This window comes from Balaenoptera borealis, assembly GCF_965194805.1.
Source record: "Balaenoptera borealis genome assembly, chromosome: 6".
Lineage (NCBI taxonomy): Eukaryota > Metazoa > Chordata > Mammalia > Artiodactyla > Balaenopteridae > Balaenoptera > Balaenoptera borealis.
In genome coordinates, this window is record NC_138863.1 from 6,955,447 (window position 1) to 6,979,028 (window position 23,582).

Here is a 23,582-nt window from a genome sequence, read left to right on the forward strand (position 1 = left end):
CGCCCACGTGCACCCGAGCACACTCCTAGGCATGGTGGGCTGTATCACACACGTGCACACGCATGCACTACCCGCGCGTGGGCACCTGAGCGCACTCCTGGCCACGGTGGTGGTATCACTCACGTGCTCGCACACCCACGTGCACCTGTATCACACGCCCGCGCCTGCGCACCCGCTCCCCGGCGCGCTGCGCCCCGAGCGCACCTGCATGGCGGCCCGGCCGGGCGGCGGCGCGTCCTCGGGCCGGTGCTTGGCGAGGTGGGGGAGCTCGGCGTTGTCGCGGTAGTCACGGCCCCTGGAGTGCTGCAGGTGCAGGACGGCCGGGCTCTTGACCGGGAGGGGTGGCCGCTGCGCCGGGGGCTGCTGGCTGAGTTCTGACCTGGAAGGCTTGATGGGCCTCTTGGCCGGCACCGGGACCTGCGAGCCGGCGGGGGCCTTGGGCTTCCCTTGGCTTCCCTTGTCCCCACCCGGCGGGCGGCCCTCGGCGGTGGAGGACGAGCAGGTGAAAGAGCGGAGCCGGGGCGTGGGGCTGAGGAAGGGCGCGGGCGCGGGCGCGGGCTTGCCCGTCCCCTTGCCGCCCTCGGCCTCCTGGGCTTTGGAGAGCAGGATGCTGGGCGACAAGATTCCCGGGTCCGGGCAGGGCGGGGGCTCCTTCCTCAGCATCTTGGGGGATTCCTGCTCCTTCCTGGGAGCCGGCTTAGGGAAAGCACTCACAGACCCGTACAGCGGGTTCTCAAACATCTCGGGCTTGGTCAGCTGCGGGTCCTCCGGAGGCAAAGGTTCCCCCGCGCTCTTCCCCACGTCGCCGGGCCTGGAGCGTGGGAAAGAGGATGCGCAGGGAAGAAACACACGTGGGGAATGACTGCTTAATGCATGCGGGGTTTCTCTGGGGGTGATAAAGAAACTAGATGGCCGTGGTGGTGGCACAGCATTGTGAGTCGTTCCCTTGAAACATGCTGTGCTTAATTTTATGTTATGTGAATTCCACCGTGATTAAAAAGAAAACTTTTTTTTAAAAGGCAGGAGAAGGAACTGTTACTCCTATGTTGATGATCTCATAGGTAACCTCAGCTCTTGCCTTGGACATTTTCCACCATAGAAACTGTGCACACCAGAGCATCGGTGAGCAAGGGGGACTTCACTGAAGGGATGAGGGGGGCTTACATGGCACCCCGATCCAAAACCACCTGCTTCATCCTCGTCGGAGCAACCTGCCCTCCACAGCCAGCGCCCCCATCACTGCTGCTCACAGACCTCCCTTCCTGGCTTCCCCCAAGAATCCCGCAGCCTCTCCTCTATGTCTTCAGCAAATTCTCCTCTGACCCTCAGGGGAACAGAAGCCTTGCAGGCGACCAGGCCACCTGCAAGGCTTCTTGTGCTCATCGAGGGTCCCAGGTCAAGGAGCTCCATTTAACAGACGTGTAGGAGCCCCCCAAGCGTGCGACGCTGCCCCAGGTGCAGGAGGCGGCTGTGAACCAGACGAAATCTGTGCTCAGGGGACCGACATTCCCTATTAGCACAGTATTCTTTCCTCTGCATAAAGTCCTCTCCCTGGAGAGCTCCTGGTGAGTGTGGTTTCCTTCGTGTCCTCACTCAGAGGGAGAAGGAAAAAACGGACAGCATTTATGTTGAAAATCAGAAGCAACCTGGAGACATGCATCAGGAAACAAGCCAGTAGCAAGAAAATAGGCCTGTTTGACTTATGGACAGAGGAGCTCCATGCTGTCCCCAAAGTAGGTGAGAGCTTCCTTTGTCTGTTTCCTGATTTATTACTGCTCTTGCTGGAGGTGATTTCCTGCTGAGCAAATTATGAGAACCAGGAATGGGAACACATTTTACTTTCTGGCCAACGGCATAATTTCCCAGGGGGAGTGTTCTGGGTTCTGCTTTCTGCAAAATAAGGAAGCTCTTGAGAAGAAAATGTGGGTCCCTTGGAAAAAGCACTGAACTGTTCAGGCCGTGACGCCTCGTACTGATGGAGCGTGTGCTGAAACACTGCTCCGAAGATGCCGAACAGCCACGGCTAATGGACTCTTTGGGGAGGAGGCGTGGGCAGGGGACAGAGGCAAGATGTCATCCTTGCACAGGTGCCAATGAGACAAGATGATGTGGGGTGTCGGGGAGGCTAGCCTCAGGGACATGTAGACTTGGTCTTTTGCTCATTACTCTTTGGAAACACCTAGAAGCAGTTATATAACCAGAAATGTTGGGGTCTTGAACAAAGACTTTGGAAGTCGGCCCCTCCCCCTTGGGCCATCCTCTGCACCCCCTCTGGATCCTCAAAGACCTTTGCTATGAGTTAGCACAGGGAGGAAGGGGCAGGAGGATGAAAATGGCACTGACCAGAAGTTTCTGATGAAGAGGCAAGAAGGAGAAAAGAAAAATGCGTGGCCTGCCACCTGAAGCCCACGCTCAATGAGGAGATAGGAGAGGTCTCGCCTCAGAGAATTAGGGACAGGGCCAGGAAGAGGACCCCGGGTGCAAGCATTTTGGTGATTGCAAAGCTTGCTGCCCTGGGAAAAGAGCAGGAGATGGGGCAAGGCAAGTCTTCCCTCGAGGTGGGGGCTTCTGTCACTGTCAGAGAGGGGAAGGCTTGGCGGGGGCGGGGAGGCTGGGGTAGTCCACTTTTGAAAAGTCTTATTTCCCTGACCAAAGGTGAAAAGAAACCAGCTCCCATAGCAGCCATGGCTGTGGCGTGAGTGAACGCATCCCCAGGGCACAGGGTTGATTCCTGTGCCACAGTGATTTCACTCCTCAGATTCCGGAGACGGCTGTTTTCTAAAGGAGTGAAGCGCCGAACAGGGTCTGAGAAGAGCCCTCTCTCTAACCATCTGACTTCAGTCCAGGGTGACCAGTCGTCCCAGTTTTCCCAGAATTCAGGGGTTTCCTGGGAGGAGGGATTCTTAGTGCAAAAAAGGAGACAGTCTTGGGCAAACTGGGACAGCTGGTCCCTTACTTTTTTATGGGGCAGTGATAGGAGGACTGGTGATACCCCCTCTTCCACAGCCTTCTCTCAGGCCCAGTGGGGGGTCCAGAGCAGCAAAGAGGGTGGCAGGCAGGTCTGGGAGCTGCCAGCTTCTTGCCTCTAATCATCTCCTTGCTGAGAAGTGAGCTTAGAGCCCAGCCTGGGCCCCTTGCCTACACACATGTCCCCATTCTGAAGCTGTCGCCCGTGAAACCGGAGAGAACGGCTCTCCACCTTGTTCCAAGCTATATGCTGTGTTCCAGTTTGGAGGGCACAAAGAGACATTTACTTTGGGAACTTAAAACATTTCACTTAAACAGTCCCCTTGTTCTTTGTAGTTGTTTACAGCTCTGTTTCCTGGGGTCGCCAAAGAGGTGACCTTTGCCAAAGAGGTGCCGCAGGACCCGCCATACACGGCTTTTGTCCTCATTTTTCCAGGAGAGGAAACTGAGGCTGCTTCTCCTTCCCCCAGGTTTCTTACGGAAAGACCAGGGTCCACAATATTATCAACAAATTGTGAAAACTAGAGGTACAGAGATAGACAAGTCTGAGCTCGGGGGCAGGTCCTGTCCTGTCCCAGCCTCCTCCTTCCCTCCATCCCTTCCTCCTTCCATTTGTCTGTCCAGTGTTTTTTTTTTTTTTTTAAGAGAAAAAGCTTAAGAAAGAGAATTGTAAACGGCCCTTCAATCCAGAGGAAACTCCAGCCACGCCAGGCGCGGGAGGGTTGGAAGTGGCGGGAGATGAGGGGAACAGTGCTTGACAACATGCCGTTCCCTGGCTCTTAATACACGACAGAAAATGCCATGGGGAACACAGGACCTCAGAGAGGGGAAGACAGGCCCAGAGCCGCGCCCTGAAGTCATTATAAACAGTACAGGCAGCCCCCAAAGGAAGCTGATGCGGATGACATTTTGTGCATCTTCAATCATTGTTAATTAAGGTCTGCACTTTTAATTTCCATCTGTCACCCTGTGGTTACTAGAAACTTGGGGGGCTCCCGATCCTGCGTTTGCACAAAGCGCGCACGCGTGGGTTTGCTTGGTTAAGGCGGCAGCTCTGCGGGCTCCTCCCCGGCTCCGGGCTCCGGGCCTCCAGCTACGTGATGCCTGGACCAGTTCTCGGTGCAGGTCAGCTCTCTCTAACCGCTGGGTTTTCCCCGAAGTTTCATGGCCAAACCCCCTCCCTCTGCAGGCTGGCTCTTCTCCTCCCCTTCGGAATTCCTGGTCCCAGCTGCTGTTTCTTCAAATTGGCCTCAACAGGAGAGACAGGAGCGTTGCGCATCGGAACAGGAGCCCTCGTGGTTAGGAAGAGAGAGGGGAACTCGGAGCTGGGGAGGGACTCCTACGTGGAAATTCCCACCTCTGTTCTGCAGGGCCCTCCAGGGAGTGGGAGGTTGACGAGGGTTCACTACTTACAGAAACGTATTTTTCAACGAAGGTCGTTTTTACGGGAGTGTGTTTTTCTCAGGCACTATATTTAAATTTTTAAAATCCTCTTTTTAAAAAACCTTTCCGGTTTACACCAATAGGCTAAGAATCGGAGATTCTACAAGCATTTCTCGAGAGCCTACTGTGTTCTAGGCCCCGGGGTGAGTCCGTGACCAAAGTGGACGCACGTCCCTGCTCTCACGCAGCTTCTATTCTAGGGCCAGCGTTCCTGGTGGTGAAAACCTAGGGAAGGGAGAGGCCTTGGTGAAGACGACGCTCACCTTGGCTCCTGCGTCCTGAGGCAGGGGCCCCGTGTTGCCGTCGATGATGAAAACTTCTTGGGTGATATGGGCGGTTGGGAGGGTGGTGTTGGAGGGCTCTCCCCCCTTCCAGGCCCCAGGGAGGGGTCCTTGAGCGGCTGGTCGTAGCTCCAGGCGGTGGGCTGCTGGTCGGGGGACAGGGTCTGCTTCATGTGCCCGAAGGCCCCCACTCCCATGTAGTTGGGGTTGATGATTTCAGTGATGCTGGAGCCACCACATGGAGGGACCCTGCGCGGGAGACACACAAAGTCACACCTCAGGGCTCCTCCAGGTCAGCACCAGCCTGAGGACAGTGTGCTCTGATGCCCCCTCGGGCCTCCTCAGGCTCTCCTCAACTCCTTCACTTCTGGGGTGGTGGATTCATTCATTCATTCGTCCATTCATTCATTTATTCATACAACAAAATAGTTACTGAGTGCCTGGCAACACCAGGAACAACAGGAGGAAATATGGTTGTAAATGAGACAGCCACAGTCTCTGTTCTCGTGGAACCAACGTATGATGGGGAGACAAACAAAACAAGGTCCGTGCCTGAGAGACGAGATATTTATACACCACTCAAGTCTGACTGAGAGTAACAAAAGGGGCAGAGATAGACTAGGGTTGGGACCACCTGGGCGTAGGGTGGCCAGTGAGGGCCTCTCTGAGAAAGGAGGGAGGGGAGAAGCAGTAAGTGCAAAGGCCCTGCGGTACGATGGGTTGACCTGTCCCAGCAACAGTCTGAAGGCCTGTGAGCAAGTGGGCAGAATGGAATGAGAGGCTGGCATGGCCGGCAGGGCTGAGTGACTATGGGGGTTGTTGGTGGTGGTAGGGTGTTGGTGGTAAATGGAGAGTTCCATCTGGGACAGTCGACTTGCACGTCTGTGAGGCATCAGGATGGAGACAGCCATGCGGGTGTTTGGAAAGATGAGCGTGGAGGTCACAGAGGTCAAGGCTGCAGCCTCGACTGTGGGGGAGTCAGCTGACAGCTGTGGAGGGGCTGGCCAGACCTGGTGAGGTGACCCTGAGACACACACTGTGCTGCCTCTTGGTGACAGGAGTGTCGTCCTTCCTTGTAAGACGGCGCTCTCCGGGGAACTAACTAGTAAGTAGAGTTCTGCATATAGAGGTTGTCACACACGCTCCCCAGCTCCCATCTGCTCAACCAGCCTGGTTCTGAGCACATCCCACTCCCATCCATCGAGCCTGCTTCAGAAGTAAGTGTTAATTCTAATGCTGGTCCAATGGAAAATACTTTGTTGACCTACACTGATCCTGATTCTGGAGTCAGCAGACATTTGAGAGCTGCAGTGCTTTCATCGAGGGGATTGTAGTAGGCGAAAAAGATTGCAGGGGATAGTTTCATGCCTAGGGCTACCGTCAGAGGCTGGAGGGGGATGGGAGTTGCTGTGCACGGGGTGGGGGGCTGGGGCTGAAAGCAGGAGAGGAATAAGCTGGGCTCGGCGGTGGCTTTTGGGATTTCGCTCAGCTACCTGGCACTGCTTTGCCCCCTTGGCAGGTAAGCTGGCGCGGACACCACGACAAACCTCACTGGCTTGAACTCGAGACCGTATCAGTGAGCTGTGGTGACCCTGCTACTCGGGGACTGCTGTCCCCCTCGTAATCCAGACTCTGATGACCAGATTCTTCCCAGCCCAGTCCCTGCCAAGAGCAGCCTGCACGCACTTCCCCCCAATGCTTTTCCGCCTTAGTCACAGGGTGGGGCCTTTAGCCCTGGAGCCATGGCTGCCGATGTCCCCGGCCCTCAGGAAATACCGCAGCTGTTCCATGCGACCATCTCTGGGGCTGCGGCCTCCGGGACTGGGCGTCCTCCTAGTAGGATGTACCTTCCTAAGGCAGGGACCGCACCTAGTTTGCCTTGGTCTCTCTAGAACCTGACACCTGGAAGTGCTCAGCCAGTGTTTGTTGAACTGAACTGGACTCTGCAGCGCGGAAGAGCCTCCCTGGCCTTGCTGCAGTCACACCAGGGGTTTGTGGTTAGAGGCCTCGAGCTGGAAGCATGACAGGCCTTTCGTGGCCAGCGCTTTCTTTCCCTCTGGGCCCTTGCCTTCTCTCTGCTCCAGTTCCCCACTCCCAGTCCTGGGTCTGCAGAGCCACGCTAGCTTGCGGTGAAGCCCTGGCACCCCCCCGTCTCCCCGCTCTACCTGTTGGCAGGTTCCCACTGCTTCATGGGGTCCTGGCTGGTGAGGCTCTTCAGGGACTTGGGTGCACTGGACTCATCCCGCTCCGTCTTCACAAAGTCTGCAAGAAAAGGGCCAGGGAAGAGCATGTGAGAGCGTGCAAGGGCCCAGCTCCCAGGGTTTGGGCCAGGATGGCGGAGAGGTTTCCCCCGGCAAGTGGAAGCTGGAAAGTGAACAATGGCTGCCTGGGGGCAGATTCTGAGACCTTGTGTGAGTTCGGTGATGGATTAGTTATGCCTGCATGGCTCCAGAGGGAGGAGAGTTGGCATGTGTGACCCAGAGTTGTCATTTCATGCAATTTCCAACTTGCTGGTGTCAGCAAGGGATAAAACAGACAAATATTTCTTGGCAGATCTGAATAAAAGAAACACAAGAGCATTTGGTGCCCAAAGCCAACCTGTTCACGAGCTTAGTGGGGAACTGGGACCCCATCTTCATATCTGACTCTGGCTATGGTTGTAGGGGTGCCAAGTCCCCCTCAGGTCTAGATCCTGCTAGAGAAAGGAGCTCCCAGAGGGCAGAAGGAGGAGCCCCATCCAAGGGAAGCAGCACCTGTGATGGCCCAGGGCCTTCCCATGAGCAGGGGGTGTCAGACCGTCCCACATCTTGCTGTCTCACTGTTTGTGTGAGAGGCGGGACCCCATCACGTTTACGAATTTACGTGAGTGAACCAGCACTTTCCCCTTGGGCCAGCCACTTCCTCAGTGTGTGACCTTCAGCCAGTCACTTAACCTCTCTATGCCTCAGTGTCCTGATCTACCGAACAAGGGTAGCACCTGGCTCTCAGAGCTATGGTGAGAGATAAATGAGACGTTTATAAGTTGATCATTTCATAGATCAAGTAGAAAATTAAAGCCCAACGCATTTTAGGCACTGTTATTTGAGTGCTTTTGATCAAGAAGTAATGCAAAGAGGAGAAGGAGAAAATGACCTCTTGCCTGTGTGAAAAGGAAGAGAGACTGGGGCCGGGCAAGGGTGACTGTGGCTGTGAGGTGCTGTGGTTCTGTAGGGAGATTCTCGAACCTGCTAAGGGTTGGGCCAGATTGCCTCTGAGATCCCCTCCGATGCTGCATTTCTGTCTGAGGCCACAGCAGAGACACTATTCCGTTCCTGTCCCCGACCCAGCAGCACTGAAGAGGGGGCAGGGGAGGGGTCGTGCCCACTTACCATAGAGCTTCTCCCTCTTCTTGCCTTGGGAGGTCTGCAGCTTAATCTCCCCCCGGAAGTGACCCATCATTTCTCCGTGGTGGGTGAGAGGCGTGTAGATGGGGAGCTGAGTTTCCGTGGCCTCTAACCGTAAAGCAATGCAGCCCTCACCTGGGGAGGTGGGGAGACAGCAGTCATGTCAAGACACCACCCCCCACCCAGTCCCGCCATTTCACCGGAGAAACACCATGCATTTGGCCTGGAGATTTAGCTCTCCTGCCCAGAGATGATCCTTTGCGACAATGGCCAAGGCAGGGATTATGGAACAAAACTTTCAGAACAACTCCTCAGCAATTTGGGGAAAACATCTCAAACCTTACAGCAAAATGAACTCCACGCAGATTAGTGGGTATAAAAAAAAGTAAATCATAGAAAATCCGGCAGAAAACCAGAATTAAATACTAATCTGATTGCTGGAAGGAATAACTTCCCAAGGTTTGAAGCAGTGTGAGAAATGACAAAACAACACTGACAGATAGGACAGAAAAGTTTAAAACTTCTGCACAGAGAAAAAACAAAACTGGAAAGAGGACTGAGTGGGAACATTAGTTGCAGCCAGCTTCACGCAGAGGGTATTTTATCTGAACTCCTCAAAATCAAATCTCCAGCAGATAAATGGGCAGATAACCCCACAGACATTTTCCACAAAAAGAAGTGTAGATGGTTGATTTCAGTACATGGAAACTAGTTCAGTCTGCTGAGCCATCAAAAATGCAAATTAAGGCAGCAGTAAGGGACTCTCTCACAGACATGAAATTAACAAAAGTAGAAGCAAAGGATACCCAGTGCCAGCAAGGATCTGGGGAAACCTGTACACTGGGATGTGGCAAGGTCCACAAGGCAAGACGGGGCCTTCACAGCCATCAGTTGGATACCGAGCACCAAGAACCACAAACATATGTATACCCTTTAGCCAGCAAACATGGGAACTTGCCCTAAAGAGACGACCCAAAAGAATAACAAATGTGGGCTTCCCTGGTGGTGCAGTGGTTAAGAATCTGCCTGCCAATGCAGGAGACAGGGGTTCAAGCCCTGGTCTGGGAAGATCCCACATGCCGCAGAGCAACTAAGCCCGTACGCCACACCTACCGAGCCTGCGTGCCACAACTACTGAAGCCCGCATGCCTAGAGCCCATGCTCTGCAACAAGAGAAGCCACCGCTATGAGAAGCCCGTGCACCACAACAAAGAGTAGCCCCCGCTCACCGCAACTAGAGAAAGCCTGCGTGCAGCAACAAAGACCCAACACAACCAAAAATAAAAATAAATAAATTAATTAAAAAGAAAAGAATAACAAATGTAGCCAAAGGAGAATAAAAGATGTCCACAATGAAGAAAAGAGAACCCTCCTCCACTGTTGGCGGGAATGTAAATTGGTGCAGCCGCTACGGAAAACAGTATGGAGGTTCCTTAAAAAGCCTAAAAATAGAGTTACCATATGATCCAGCAGTCCCACTCCTGGGCATATATCCGGAGAAAACGCTAATTCGAAAAGATACATGCACCGCAATGTTCATAGTAGCACTATTTACAATAGTCAAGACATGGAAGCAACCTAAATGGCCATCGACAGACAAATGGATAAAGATGTGGTGTACGTGCACAATGGAATACTACTCAGCCATAAAAAAAAAGAAATAATGCCATTTGCAGCAACAAGGATGGACCTAGAGATTATCATACTGAGTGAAGTCAGAGACAAATATCATATGATATCACTTATAACTTATATGTGGAATCTAAAATATGATACAAATGAACTTATTTACAAAACAGCAATAGACTCACATAGAAAACAAACTTATGCTTACCAAAGGGGAAAAGGGGTGGGGGAGGGATAAATTAGGAGTTTGGGATTAGCAGACGTAAACTATTGATACTATATATAAAATGGATAAACAGCAAGGTCCTACCGAATAGCACAGGGAACTATATTCAATATCCTATAATAAACCATAATGGAAAACAATATGAAAAAGAATATATATATATACACACACATATAAAACTGAATCATTTTGCAATACATCAGAAACTAACTCATTGTAAATCAACTATATCTCAATAAAAAATAAAAATGTCCACAAAGAGATCCATCTCAGCATTGTTGATAACACTAACAAAAATAATTTGCAGAGCCTCAATAGTAGCAGTAAGGAGTACTTTTAAAAATGAGGATATAGTAAATCCATGGAATATTATGAAGCCGTTAAAAGCTACCATCATGAAGGCTGGGTCGGAGGATCATGGAAAATGTGTATCATCTAATACCAGGTGAGGAAAGCAGACTATAAACGGTGTCTCTGTGATAATTATTCATATAGAAATCTATGTGTGCCTATGGATAAACACGGGAGTGTGAAAGCAAAATAAAAATGATTGCTGTAGCAAGGAATGAGACTGCTGGATGATTTTTTTTCCTAATTATTAGTATGATATGCTGTTTGTCAGTATGAATACCAAGAGGAGGAGACAAAGGAGAACTACAGTGTTTGAAAAGAAAATGGAGCTGTCAGACCTGTGTTCCCGTTTCCTGCCAGCAAACCTCCCGACACTCTGGCACCCACGTGGATCCTTTCTCTTTGCTCCATCACAGTCCTTGGGCTCTGCCCACCCCTGCCCTGGCTCAGGGACCCTTTTCCCAGTGCTGCACTGGGAGGGAGTGGAGGGCACGATTCTGGAGCTGGGCTGCCTGGGTTCAAGTCCAAGGTCACACAGCAGCTTGTCAAACTCAGTGCCTGTGTGACCTTGGACAAGTCACTTCATTTTCCCACCTCTGCAATGAGGGTGGTGATGGTACCTACATCCCGAGCCTGCACCGTGGGTGACAGACACGCATGGGCACCCTTCCTGTCGGTAGCCTCTTTCTGCTTCCCGGCTTCCATCGATCAGCATTAACCCCCCTCAAATTCCTTCCGTTGAAAACAAACACCCTCTCTGGACCCAGCTGCACATCCTGGTCTCTCAAGCCCTCGGCCTCCTCACCCCCGCTCACTCCCTCGCCGTGCACACGGCTCTCCCAAGCCCACACGTCCCCAAGCCCCTCTGTCTGCAGGACACTGGTCTTTATTGGGTTGGATCTCTTGGCCCCATTTGCTCTCACAACCACGTTGTCTTGAACAGCTCTGACAGCGTCCCTGACCCCGGTCTTTGGCGTTCCTCCCACTTCTCTGGCTGAACCGTTTGTCTCCTTTGCCTGCTGTTCACCACAGCCAGCCCAGTTCAGGAAACGGAAACATTAACCCCAGCAACTCGAACCACAAGTTCAGGGCCATCCTCGACCCTCTCCCCCCGATTCCCGTGGTCAAACAATTTCCCTTCTCAGTACCTCTCAAGTTTAACCTGTCTCTCCTTTTTTTTTTTTTTTTTTTAACCCTCGCTACTTTCATTCTGGCTCCCTCATCTCTCGTGTTGATCACTGCAAACACATATTTCTAAGATGCAAAGCTGACCATGTTGCCATCTTGCCTGACTCTTCTGTGGCTCCCTTCCGTCCCTGGGACACGGTATCTACCCCCAGCCTGGCTGGCATGGATCTGGCTCCAGACTCTCTCTGGCTACCTGTCCCCTCACTCCACGCTCTAGCTGCGCTGCATGTACCAAGCGCAAGGGCAAACCTGGAGCCATGGACAGGCTGAAGATTTTACAGAAGATGGTGTCTCTCTAGGAGGACAGTTAGTGGGGCCACAGGCGTTCTCAAGCCTGCCTGGTCTGGGCGCTGGGCAATGCTGGGAAGACCTGGCTTCAAATTAGGGCTCAGCCAGTTACAACCTGTGTGACTTAGGCAAGTCACTTCACCTTTCTGAGCCTCAGTTTACTTATCGACTAATTGAGAGAATACTATCTGCTTCACAAGGTCATGTCAGGATAACTCAAGTAATACGTGCCAGCACCTGGCACAGAATCTGACACAGCAAAGGCCCCATAGATGGGAGGTGTTGTGGCCGTTTGCTGTCAGTCCCAGGAGCCTGATGGGGTCGGAACGATAGCTTTCCAGTAACTGTCCCTCTGGCAGCACCGGGATGGGGAACGGAGCAGCCGGTGGGCTTTTGTGAAGGAGACACCGCTGCTTCCCTTACATCAGAGGCCTCGATCAGCAGGTGTGGCACCTGCAGCCCCTGTCCTGGGACACTTACCGTAGGATTCGTCACTGTCAGAGGACTTAATGCTTATCAGGATGTGCTGGTCCAGCAGGTACTCGGGGTCAGAGATGATGGGCTTCAGCTGCAGAGAGAAGGGCACAGGATTAGCTTGGACAGGTGGGGGACACGTGGGTGAGGGTTGCCAGCCCAGAGGAGGGGAATACGTGGGAAAAAGGACTGTAGACGTTCTTTTTAAACAAACTCGAATCCCTGATTTTCTTGCCCCAGAGAGCAGGAAGGAACCCATGTGTCCACCCTGCATAGCAAGGCGGGGTTAACCCCGTCACACTGCACCCCGGCCCCGGGGAGAGGGCCTGACTCCAAACATGCCTCACCCCCCCGCCTCCCTGCCCTTCCTCCCCCTCCTCTGCCCACCCCAGGACCAAGCAGGATGGGGCCAGGCCGATACACAGACACTGGTGGGACCAGGAGCCAGGTCTGAACACACCCCACTCCCTGCCCCCCAGCAGGGTACAGCCCTCTCCTCGGGCCCCTCCCGGGATGGAGCTGCCTTGAAGGGGGCACCATGGGGCCCGCCCTCCATCTGGGCAGGAGGCCTGTGTCCACCTGCAGCAGAGCCCCTCGCGTGGGCCTGGACTGTCTTGTGGGCTGTTGGAGGGTGGCTCAGCGAGGGACAGACACACATCCTGGATACACTCCTACATGCTGGCTACGACTTGTGACCTTCTCACACCTTAAGGCTGTTCCTCGTGCAGACCCCAACACAGTAGGGCCTAATGAAAAGGTCCCAGGCTGTCCCTTTCCTTCCCATCCACAGGTACCAAGACACCCCTTGTGCGGGCCTCTGGGTACATGCTGACCGACAGGATGGACTCTATCTCCATTCAGAAAGTTCCAGAACGTCACTGCGGCCGCGTGACCATGAACAAGCCTCTCTGGGATCTGCCTGCGGTCCTTTCTCTGTAAAGTCACCTGGTCAGATGAGGTGCCCTCTAGATCCCTTCCCCAACCATCAGGGGAATCGAAATTCATTTAGGAATATTGGGGCCACTAGGCTCAGGCCCACGTTTAACCACTGCTGGGAAGGGCGTCATAGCCCACCTTGAAAGAGAGGCAGCCTCTCCTGCATTTGGCCCGTGGGAGCCCCACTCCCCCTGGTCAGGCCTGGCCGGAGCTCTGCCACTAGCCAGCACCGCTGGCTGATGGAGGCAAAATCCTCCCTGTTCTTGAATTACCTTTGGAAGGGTCTCGCCAAACTTCACTACCAACTCCCCTTCACTTCCTTCTTCATTTTCTCCTTCCTGACTCTTGACGAAACCTGTCCGAGGATAAGAAGGCTGGCTTTCAGAAAACAGCACAAGAACCAGACAGAGAAGACTCCTTGGGTTGTCCCACCAGGACCAATGAAGATACCCTCCTTCCTCTTGTATCTGTAGGGGCCACAGTCTCGTTTAGGAGTCAGGCTTGTTGGGGATTCTGTTTTGGTGCAGGGGATGGTCATTTGCCAACACGGTCTAATTATTTTTAGGAGACTCAGAGAGATTCCCCTCCTTTTTGGCTCCTCTTTGCAACAAACCAGGCAACAAAGAAATCATCACATCACAGGCAAGGAGATTAGGAAACATGATGGTTCATCCCACTCAAGATAGCAGCCTTTTGAAATGCTAATTTAAGCTTCCTAATATGCTGTTTCCATAGAAATGTATGCAAATGCCTTGATATTTTATTAAAAACACCCGCACAAAAATCCTCATCATTTTTGGAAGTGCTCTGCCCTTGCTAGGTGAACGGGGACCTGGAGACTTCCTGGAGAAGGCAGATCTGTCACCAGCCCAGGCTGGGTCTGAGGAGGAAAGAGGGTGGGGCAGCACTGCAGCTGGTGGCACAGGCCCTGTTCCCAATTTCTGGAAGCATCTGTCATCCCGTCACAAAATGCCTCCTTTTGTGGGGTTGATTTGCCAGCCTCTCCCCTCCAAACCCCCACCCCAGACCATCTCAGCACGGAGAGCTAGAAACCACACAGATGCCCTCACCGTGGAACAGCTTTAGACAATATGCCTAGAAATGGCACCTAGAAAGGGTGTTTCCCAAACACAGTTTGTGCGAACTGCTGCTGGCTGTTGGGTGGCCGTCCATCTCTAGTTTGCTTTTGGATGCTCGGACCACCTGAGAAAGATGCCTGTGATGTAGGAAAGAGCAGAGGACCCCGGGGAAGAACAAGCGATTACCAGCAGCTGCTCTGGCCCCAGCACTGGCCTCCACAAGCTCTGGACCTTTGCCCAAGACTCTCTGGTTGAGTTGGAGCCCCGGCTTGGAGGACCCTCGAGTGGGCTAAACTCTGCCCGGAGGGGCAAGGAGAGGGTCCAGCTGCCCAGCTGCCTACAAGGGGCCGAGGGGTCTGTGCACCAGTGACTGACCCGTCCCTGGGGCTGGAGCAGCAGTATTGCAGGATACTGGGGGCCCCTGTAGTAACTGAGGGTCCCCTTGCACCGTCCACCTGCAGCCCCACTCTGTGACCCCCCCTTTGAGGCTGATCCGTAGTCTTTCCCAGAGAGCGGAGAAAAGCACCATCAATGACAAGGCTTTTGTGGAAGGGCCGTGCCTGTCCCCCTAAAAGGCAGTTCAGCAAGCACGTACTCTCCAAGCAGCTCGAGTGGAACTCCAGGTAGAATTTGGTCTGGGACTTGGTCTTCAGTGTGGCGTAGCACCTGAGAAACTCAATCTGCCCTTGGCTGTCGACAGTCCCGGGGCCTAGAACAGGTGAGAACAGAGATTCGGTTCCACAATGTGTCTGGAGATGGAGCGTTTCAATCCAGCCCCCCGACACCGAGCTCCTTCCTAGGGTCCAGGGACGTTGAGAGTCTAAGTGGAAGGAGAGGATTCTCCTGAAATCCCACCACCCACACCAAGCATCCCCGATGATGGTAACAGCCTCTCTGACGAATCAAAGCTGGTGCAGAGCAGAGCGGAAAGAGTTCTACGTTCAGCTTTGCCACTAAAGCTGTGTGGCCTTGGGCAGCGCCCTTAATGCCTCAGCCTCCCCATGGGTTCTTGCAAAGAGAGCTTGTGTAATGGCTCAGGTGCCTGATACCCAAATCTGTCTCATTTCTAAGTTTACGTAGTGAGGGATGCCTGTTCCCCCTTCCTCAGGCAGAGTTACTCCTGCTGCTTACTCTGAGCTCCTACGCTCACCTGTACCCAGGTAACTTGCAGGTATGCTCTTCATTTACATGATGCTTTTGCAAGTGTCCTTAGGCTGGCTTTGAACAGTGTTCTGTCCCTCCATATAAATCCTGAGCCACCAGAGAGCAGGGACACACATTCCCTTCCTCTCTCCCTCCCATCCTTCCTGCTTTCCTTTCTTTTTCTTTTTCCCTTTATTGAAGACAAACTGACAAATATAATTGTGTATACTTAAAGTGTACAACGCGATGCCTTGATATACATATACACTCTGAAATGATTATCAAGATCAAGATAATTAACACATCCGTCACCTCACCTAATTCACCGTGTGTTTTGGTGTGGTAAGGATACTTAGGATCTACTCTCAGCAGACTTCAGGTGTACAACGCTGTATTATTACCTGTGGTCACCAAGCTGAATTTTAGATCCCTGGAAATTATTCATCTTGTAATTGGAAATTTGTACCCTTCGACTTACATCTCCTCCCCGCAAACCCCACCAGCTCCTGGCAACCATCCTTGTACTCTCTGAATGAAGTTGGCTTTTCTTTTTTTTAAAAAAAAGATTCCACGTATAAGTGATACTATATATGTATCTTGTACTTGTTTTCCTGTCTGGCTTATTTCACTTAGGCTTCCTTTCTTTTTTTAACTCCCCAGCACCAAGGCCGGGCTCTGCTTAGGTAGACGTTCAACCAACGCTCAATCCCGGTAATCGGTGTTTGTGAGCATCTGCTGTGTGCCGAGTCCCAGTGGAGGGAGGGCAAGGCTGACCCTGGGGATGTGACGAGGGTCCTCATCAAGGGTGTGATGCATAGGCTGCCCCACCAACGCTGTAGGAACTCAGAGACAGGAGAGATGGGTGGGGACTGGAGAAGAGGTGGAAGGTTCTGGAAAGGCACAGTGGCCAGAGCTAGGAAAGCGACAGGATGGTGGGTCAAGGCTTGTGTGGAGAGTGGCGGTCACGCTGCTGGGGCCATGGATGTTAGACCCAACAGCCTATGGGCAAGAGTGTCCCAGAAGACAGGGTTCCAGCCTCACCTACACCCCTCCGGGCACCAAGGACACAGAGAAATACAGGCTTTTCCAATCTGTATTGGGCCCTGCACTCAGCCCTCCTAAATGATGTCTGCTGACCATGGAAGTGGGGGGTGGGCAGAGGAGGTGACAACATAGCTCCCCGGTCACCCAGACCCCTGGACTGGGGTCCAGGGCTGGACATGCCACAGACAACACCCAGACCCCTGCTGGGACGGGGCTGGCCTGGCTACCAGGGCCGAGCTGGGTTATTTGAAAAATTACCTGCAAATCTATAGAGTATTATTAACTCTGATGTTTCCCCAAACTCAGTCACCCGCATCCTATCTTCACAATTTTTACCGCCTACCACGCACATGCTCTAAGATTGACTTAACGTTTTCTTTAAATAGACTCACTTTTAAAACGTAAATAAACGTATTTAAATAAAAAGATATATCATAAGACTAAACGGAAAACCAGTGTTTCTTGCCTTACACAGAAGAGTCATATTTAAAACATGTTAAAATAAATGCCTTACTAATAAATGTTCATCCATGTCCCACCCAGAATTGTCTTTGGTGGCACATGTGCCACACCTTGGAAAACACTCATTTTCCCAATTTTAAAGACTGTATTAACATTGAAGCTTAAAAAAAGCTGGCATATTTGCCAAAGAGAGCAAGAACATGCTCTGGACTGAAATCATGATACGGTTTGGACATGAAGGGACCCGATGGATGGACTGTGGACTTGCCTGGAAGGATAAGCCTTTATCTAACACAGACAACTGATTGCTGCAACCAGAAGATGAGCACCCAGGCCTTCTGTCCGCATGGAGAACAGAGGGATGGACACCACGCACCGCTTACCGTTCTTGGAGACAAACTGGGAGGTGACTCCTGCCTCAAATGTGGCAAAAACAGGGCTGTGGTCACTTGTCATGATGTCACTGGTGCTGCCTGCAGGGAAGGGAAGGAATTTCTGAGCAGGGAAGGAGAAACCCTTCTGGTCAAGCCAAGGATGGCAAACGCATGGCAGAAATCAATTTGCGCTTATGGAAGCCTCCAGAAGTTTCAGGTTTTGTACCTTTTGACCTTCCATAACCACGCTTGAAAGTAGTGAAAGAGTGGGACCCTGTCTCCTCCATGGCTAATTGTGGCTGTAGTAGTTTTTCCTAAAGACTTGGGAGTTTTTAAATATATAGATCATTGCGTGTATGAACTGTGGAGCTTTTTCTGGTCTAAGCATTTTGTTGTATTGATGAGGCACTCACAGCCCAGAGTGGGATGGGGATTTAGGGTCACTGAGCCCATCAGTGAGAAATGGCACCTTCCACTGAAGGTGCCATTTCGGGAGAGAGTGGAAGGTGATAAAGTGCAGACACTGAGTGTAGACGACTTTTTTAAGGAGCTTCGTGCTTAGATGAGAAGGGAAGGCAGCAGAGCATGTTTGGAGGGGGTAAGAGAAAGAGCAGAGGTCTAGGAATCCTGAGTCCTAAGTGCTTTTGATATGTCACGTGGAAATGTCTGGCTGGGTACTCAGGGCTGGAGATTTATCGTCAGATTTGGAGTCATGACGTTAGGTGGAAGCAGAGGCCTCGAGGACGCTTTGGCCCCGCCAGGAAGACATGAAGGATGACAAGAGATGAGGATGAAACTCCAGGACACACCCAGCATCAGTGGGCAAAGGAGACACAGCACAGGAGACCGAGAAGGCAATAAACAGATGTAAGTCCTTCCCGATACAGCTTTTACAAATCAGCAAAGAAAAAATAAACATACCACTCCTCTGCCAACCAAAGGATATGGGCAGAAAATTCACAAGAGAACTATAGATGGCCAATAAACAGGAAAAAAAAATTGCTCGCTTGCAAACAACCGTCAGAAAGACAACTTGAAACAACAGTGAGATGGATGGAGAAAGAGAATGAGAAGAAGAAAGACAGTGGCATGCTGGGACTGGGGACAGTGGAGGTGCTGGGACTGGGGACAGTGGGGTTGCTGGGACTGGGGACAGTGGGGATGCTGGGACTGGGGACAGTGGAGGTGCTGGGACTGGGGACAGTGGGGATGCTGGGACTGGGGACAGTGGAGGTGCTGGGACTGGGGACAGTGGAGGTGCTGGGACTGGGGACAGTGGGGATGCTGGGACTGGGGACAGTGGGGATGCTGGGACTGGGGACAGTGGGGATGCTGGGACTGGGGACAGTGGGGATGCTGGGACTGGGCTAGAAGGAGAGCATGGAGCAAAGGGCCCAGGTGAAAAGCTTATCCAGGCAAGGAGGAGGGCATCCCTTCCCCGAGACAGGAGGCAAGGTGTAGGACGGGCAGCAGTCCAGAGCAAGTTTGGCCACTGGCAGGAAGAAGTCAGCGAGGACCTGGTGCTGCGTGAAGCAGGAGATGATGGACGAGCAGGAGTCAGGCCGAGTGAGGGGCTACAAGTTTGTGGTGGCAACAGAAGAGGGGAAGTTAAAGGGTGGACAAGCAGAGTTTTAAAAAATGTTCTTAAAAATACTTTAGATGTGTATTGACCGTGATAGCATTAGCACTACAGCAACCGTGCCTGAAACCTGGGAGGTGGACTCCTACCTAGGTGGCCTCCCTATAACCACGACCTGTGGGTCCACCCTCCCACAGTGAGTCTGGGCTTGGCCGGGTGACTTCCTTTAACCAATAGGACATTAGTAAATGTGAGGCAAGCAGAGACCTAAAAAGTACTTCCACATCTGGGACTGTCAGCTGGGAATCCCAGGACCAGGAAGCAGCAGCCTGAACTAGCCTGCTGGATGATAAGCAAATATTAAGGTAGTTGTTACGCAGCGATAGATAACTGATACATGCTATTGATGTGACCACCATGAGACTCAAGCTCAAAATTTACCCCCATTTCCTGAGCTCTGGACATTCATCCCCTTTTCTCTCCCAATTTCCTGCCCACTCACAACTCATTAAACCCTCCTCCAGCATTCCATGAAATACTGTTAGCAAAATTCCCTACTTCTTTAAACTTGCCCTTCATGTTTCAAACCTGGTCCTTCCTGGAAGTCGCTGCAGCCTCCCAGGCGAGGTCTGGCTTTCCTCTCCCTCGCTAATGCACGGCCCAGACAGGGAGCAGCTATGTCCTCTTAGCTCCTCAATGCCACTTGCAGACAAGTCTCCCTCCTTCTTTCTAAAAACCTCCATGATAGGGTCGTTTTGAAAACCGGATTTAGGCTCAAAAAGCAGTAATGCCACAAGCCACCACTTTCTCCTGAATTTCTGCAGAGGGTGGCTGGAAGGCAGACTCGACTGCAGAATTGGCAGGACTCGTGGAGCTGCAGGACGAGGGACAGAGGCAGCGCTGAGAGAGGACCAGGGTGATGGCCGGCGGCAGGAAGGGTCACAGGCCTGGAGAGTGCGGGTGTGGATGGGGTATGAGGAGGGGACATACAAGGGAGGAGGCTGAGTGCAGAGGGTGGGATGTGGGCCTTTGTAGGTTTTGAAGCAGAACAGTTCCTTGGCTGTGGGAGTGGGTTGCCTTTCCGCGCATCTAAAGGGGAGTGAAGTCCCTCCTGGGGACAGAGCTCAGAGGCCAGGGGACTGCAGGGTGCGTGCCTTAAACTAGCCCAGGGTAGCTGCTCTGGTCCCTTCTGGGCAGCAGAAGGCATGCACAAAAGGAAGGAATGGAAACCAGTTCAACTTTATGGGACCTGCATTGAACGTGGGGATTTGCTGGTCCCCACAGAGGGTGGGAGCCAGGAAGGTGGCCACTGGGCAGCAACAAAACCTCCACTCTGTGGGGGTGAAACGGGGGTGGATAACTTTTCCATAATTATTTATCTTAATATCGCATCTTGTGTCTTTGTCATCAATTTAACCCAGTTTATCTTTAAATCTCCCCCAAACACATGTGTGTACTCATGATTTGCATTCGGTTGAACCATATGAATTTCCAATAGGTAACGATTTTTGATCTATGAAAACACCACTTTTATATGGTTCAAACCTAATAGGCTCTTTTCAAAAAAATAAATCTAGATTTGTTTTAAAAAGTGCTCCATAGGGCTTCCCTGGTGGCGCAGTGGTTGAGAATCTGCCTGCCAATGCAGGGGACACGGGTTCGAGCCCTGGTCTGGGAAGATCCTACATGCCGCGGAGCAACTAGGCCCGTGAGCCACAACTACTGAGCCTGAGCGTCTGGAGCCTGTGCTCCGCAGCAAGAGAGGCCGCGATAGTGAGAGGCCCGTGCACCGCGATGAAGAGTGGCCCCCGCTCGCTGCAACTAGAGAAAGCCCTCGCACAGAAATGAAGACCCAACAGAGCCAAAAATAAATAAATAAATAAATTTAAATTTAAAAACTGCTTCATAATTCAAATGTTTCCCAAACCAGAAGATAGTTATTCTGTTGCAGCCCAAGATGGGACAGGATGCATCACCTCTTTAAGGTCACCTGACTGGGGTTGCAGGGAGTTCTCCCATTTTACAGATGGACAGACTGGAGTCCTTTAGTTTAGGGCAGTCAGACCTCTCAACTTGCCACTCACCGTAGGACTGACACACCACGTGCACCAGAGGGTAAGACTTCCAGAGGACTCGGTCACACCAGGAGGGTAAGTTGTACTTCATCTGCAAGTCAAAGTCAAAGCTCTGTAAAATGCATGCTACTTTAAAAGATACGTTGTAAAAGAAGAGATTGAGGCATTGCATCTGTAATCCTGGATTCATCTGCTGCTGGTTTTTATAGGATTTCCCCAGAGGTGGCTTTAAACCCTTTCCGCCTGCCTTAAGTCCTAGCTCCACGGCCACGCCCCACACTTTCAGACACCTGGACTCCTGTTTTAGAATGAGATCGATTCACCTGGCTGTGCTTCCTTACCCTCCTCACTATTTCAGAATCTCTTGTATTTTTACATTCTCTTACCTTTTTTTTTCTGACTCAGATGAACCCCTCTACCTGTATATTCAACCCAGCCACTCACTTTAATAACACACTCCAACTACCCCCCGCACCCATTCATCCACCTATATACTTACCATCCATCCACACACTCATTCACACATCCATCCATCCACTTACCTACCCGTCAACTCACACATCCATCCCTCATCTACCTATCCATCCATCCATCCATCCATCCATCCATCCATCCATCCATCGATCCACTTACCCATCCACATATCCATCCAGCCCTCCACATACCCATCTAATCTTTCAAACAACATGTACTATGATGAGCCCTCTCCAAGCTACACTGTGAGTAAGATGTCCACTGGGTGTGACAGACAAGGCAAGCTGGCAATGATAACAGCCCTCCTTAAGGAATATCATTTTCCACTTAAGTTCTAGCTCTTTCTCCTCTGCCTACAAACATAAACGTTCTCATCCTAAAAGAGCCTTCCATTACTTTTCTCTTTTCTTCTTTTTGCCAATTTTCTTTCAAGAATGTTCTGTTTTCACTGCCTCTACTCCTGGACTGCCCATTTACTCTTTTTTAACTTGAGGAGCAACCTACATATAGTAAAGTATAGTAATCTATACTGTATGCCTTGAGGATCTTTTACATTTGTATACGCCCATTTAACCACTACCCAGATCAAGATATAGAAAATGTCCATCATCCCAAAGGGTTCCCTCAGGCCCCTTCCTTGTCAATACTGCCTCTGAGAGGTAAACACTACTGGGGCTAATGTCTCCATTGATTAATTTTGCCAACTCTTGAACATATAAATGGACTTATTCAGTATATATTGTTTTGCATTTGGCTTCTTTCAACCTTCTTCACCCTGTTGCTTGTATAAGTTCTTTCATTTTATTGCGTAGTTGTATTCCATTGTATGTATAAACCACATCGATCTATTCTAATGTTGATGGAAATAGGGTTGTTCCCAGTTTTTGGACATTATAAACAAAGCTGCTATAAACACCCCTGTATCTGTCGTTGGGTGAACAAATGCACTACTTTCCCTCAGGTATACAACAAAGTGGAATTGCTGAATAGGGTAGGTGCGTGTTTAGATTTCATAGATGCTGCCAGACTATTACTTCGTAACATTGCAGTTCTCAGCATTGGCTGCTCCGGTCAATTGCTGGTGGAGCTTCACAAGGACCCAGAAAGCAGGGCCCCATCCCTGGACCTGCTGCATCAGAACCTCTGCGGAGGAGGTCCAGGCATCTGCATTTCTGAAAAGCTTCACCAGTGATTCACCTGCACACTCTTGGTAAAGAGCCACCCTTACCCTCTTGCGGTCTGGATTTCACCTCCAAGACTCTATGTCAACCGTTCTTTTAGTGTCCACCCAATCCCTGAACCCAAGTCCAGCTGCTTGTGCAAGGTTCCAATGACCACACACGTTCTCCTTGACTCACATTCCATGCTGGTGACCACTGATCCTGGCAAGTCTCTCAGCCCCGGCTTCTGCGATGCTGCGAGCTGCCTGCTGGGCCCTCCCACCACCTACACACACGGTTTTTCTGTCTCCTTTGTTGTCTCTGCTTCTTCCTCTCCTCTCTCAATGGAGATGACCCCCAAATCTGTCCACAGCTCTTCTATTTCCATCGTCCATGTACTCCTTGGTGACCTCATCTACTCCCATGGATCTGACCATCTTCTCTGTGCAGACAACTCCCAAATCTACAACTCAGCCCTAGTATCAGTCTAGTATTTTCAGCTGCCTTCTGGATGTTTTCTCTGGGATTTTCCAGTCATGTTATACAGTAAATCTGAAAACAAGCTCTATTTTTCCCCTCCGAGCCAGCCCTGCCTTCTGATTTCGCAGTTTCTATCAACGTCAATCAGATCTATCAACATATCCTGCTTTCCTCCTTTTCTTTCATTTTCACGGGCTCCCCCCAGCTCCAGGCCCCGTTATTTCTCAGCTGGAGCCTCCATACTGGCCTCCTCATGGGTCCCCTGCACCATGCACATCCTTTACACTGACGCAGACCAGTCTTCTCTGTGTATCACTGTGACACTGCTGGCCCCTCAGCAGAACTTGCAGTGGCTTGCTGAAACAGGGGCCCATCAAACAGGTGAAGACGCTTCGCCTGGCATCAAGGACCCCCCTCTCTGCCACCTCAGGCCCCAGTTTCTTTCTCCTCATATTCAAATCCCACCAGACCATCCCTTCACTGCCTCCAAATGTACCCCCAGGGACCTGCCCCGAGGGTGCCTTTAAACCAGACGAGCCCAGGCACACA

At 51.5% G+C, this 23,582-nt stretch overlaps 1 protein-coding gene across 1 annotated transcript in view; it reads right to left on the minus strand.

Moving 5' to 3' along the window:
* The window catches only part of INPP5D (inositol polyphosphate-5-phosphatase D), a 144,000-nt gene that overhangs the window by 19,487 nt on the left and 100,931 nt on the right, over positions 1-23,582 (minus strand). Inside the window, exons 18-26 of the mRNA XM_082395832.1 lie at positions 20,929-21,010; positions 17,275-17,364; positions 14,838-14,951; positions 13,436-13,518; positions 12,234-12,321; positions 8,060-8,209; positions 6,857-6,953; positions 4,674-4,940; positions 205-811 (exon numbers count right to left, since the gene is read on the minus strand). Coding sequence (XP_082251958.1) covers positions 205-811; positions 4,674-4,940; positions 6,857-6,953; positions 8,060-8,209; positions 12,234-12,321; positions 13,436-13,518; positions 14,838-14,951; positions 17,275-17,364; positions 20,929-21,010 — 1,578 coding nt within the window. The remainder of the gene's footprint in view (positions 1-204; positions 812-4,673; positions 4,941-6,856; positions 6,954-8,059; positions 8,210-12,233; positions 12,322-13,435; positions 13,519-14,837; positions 14,952-17,274; positions 17,365-20,928; positions 21,011-23,582) is intronic.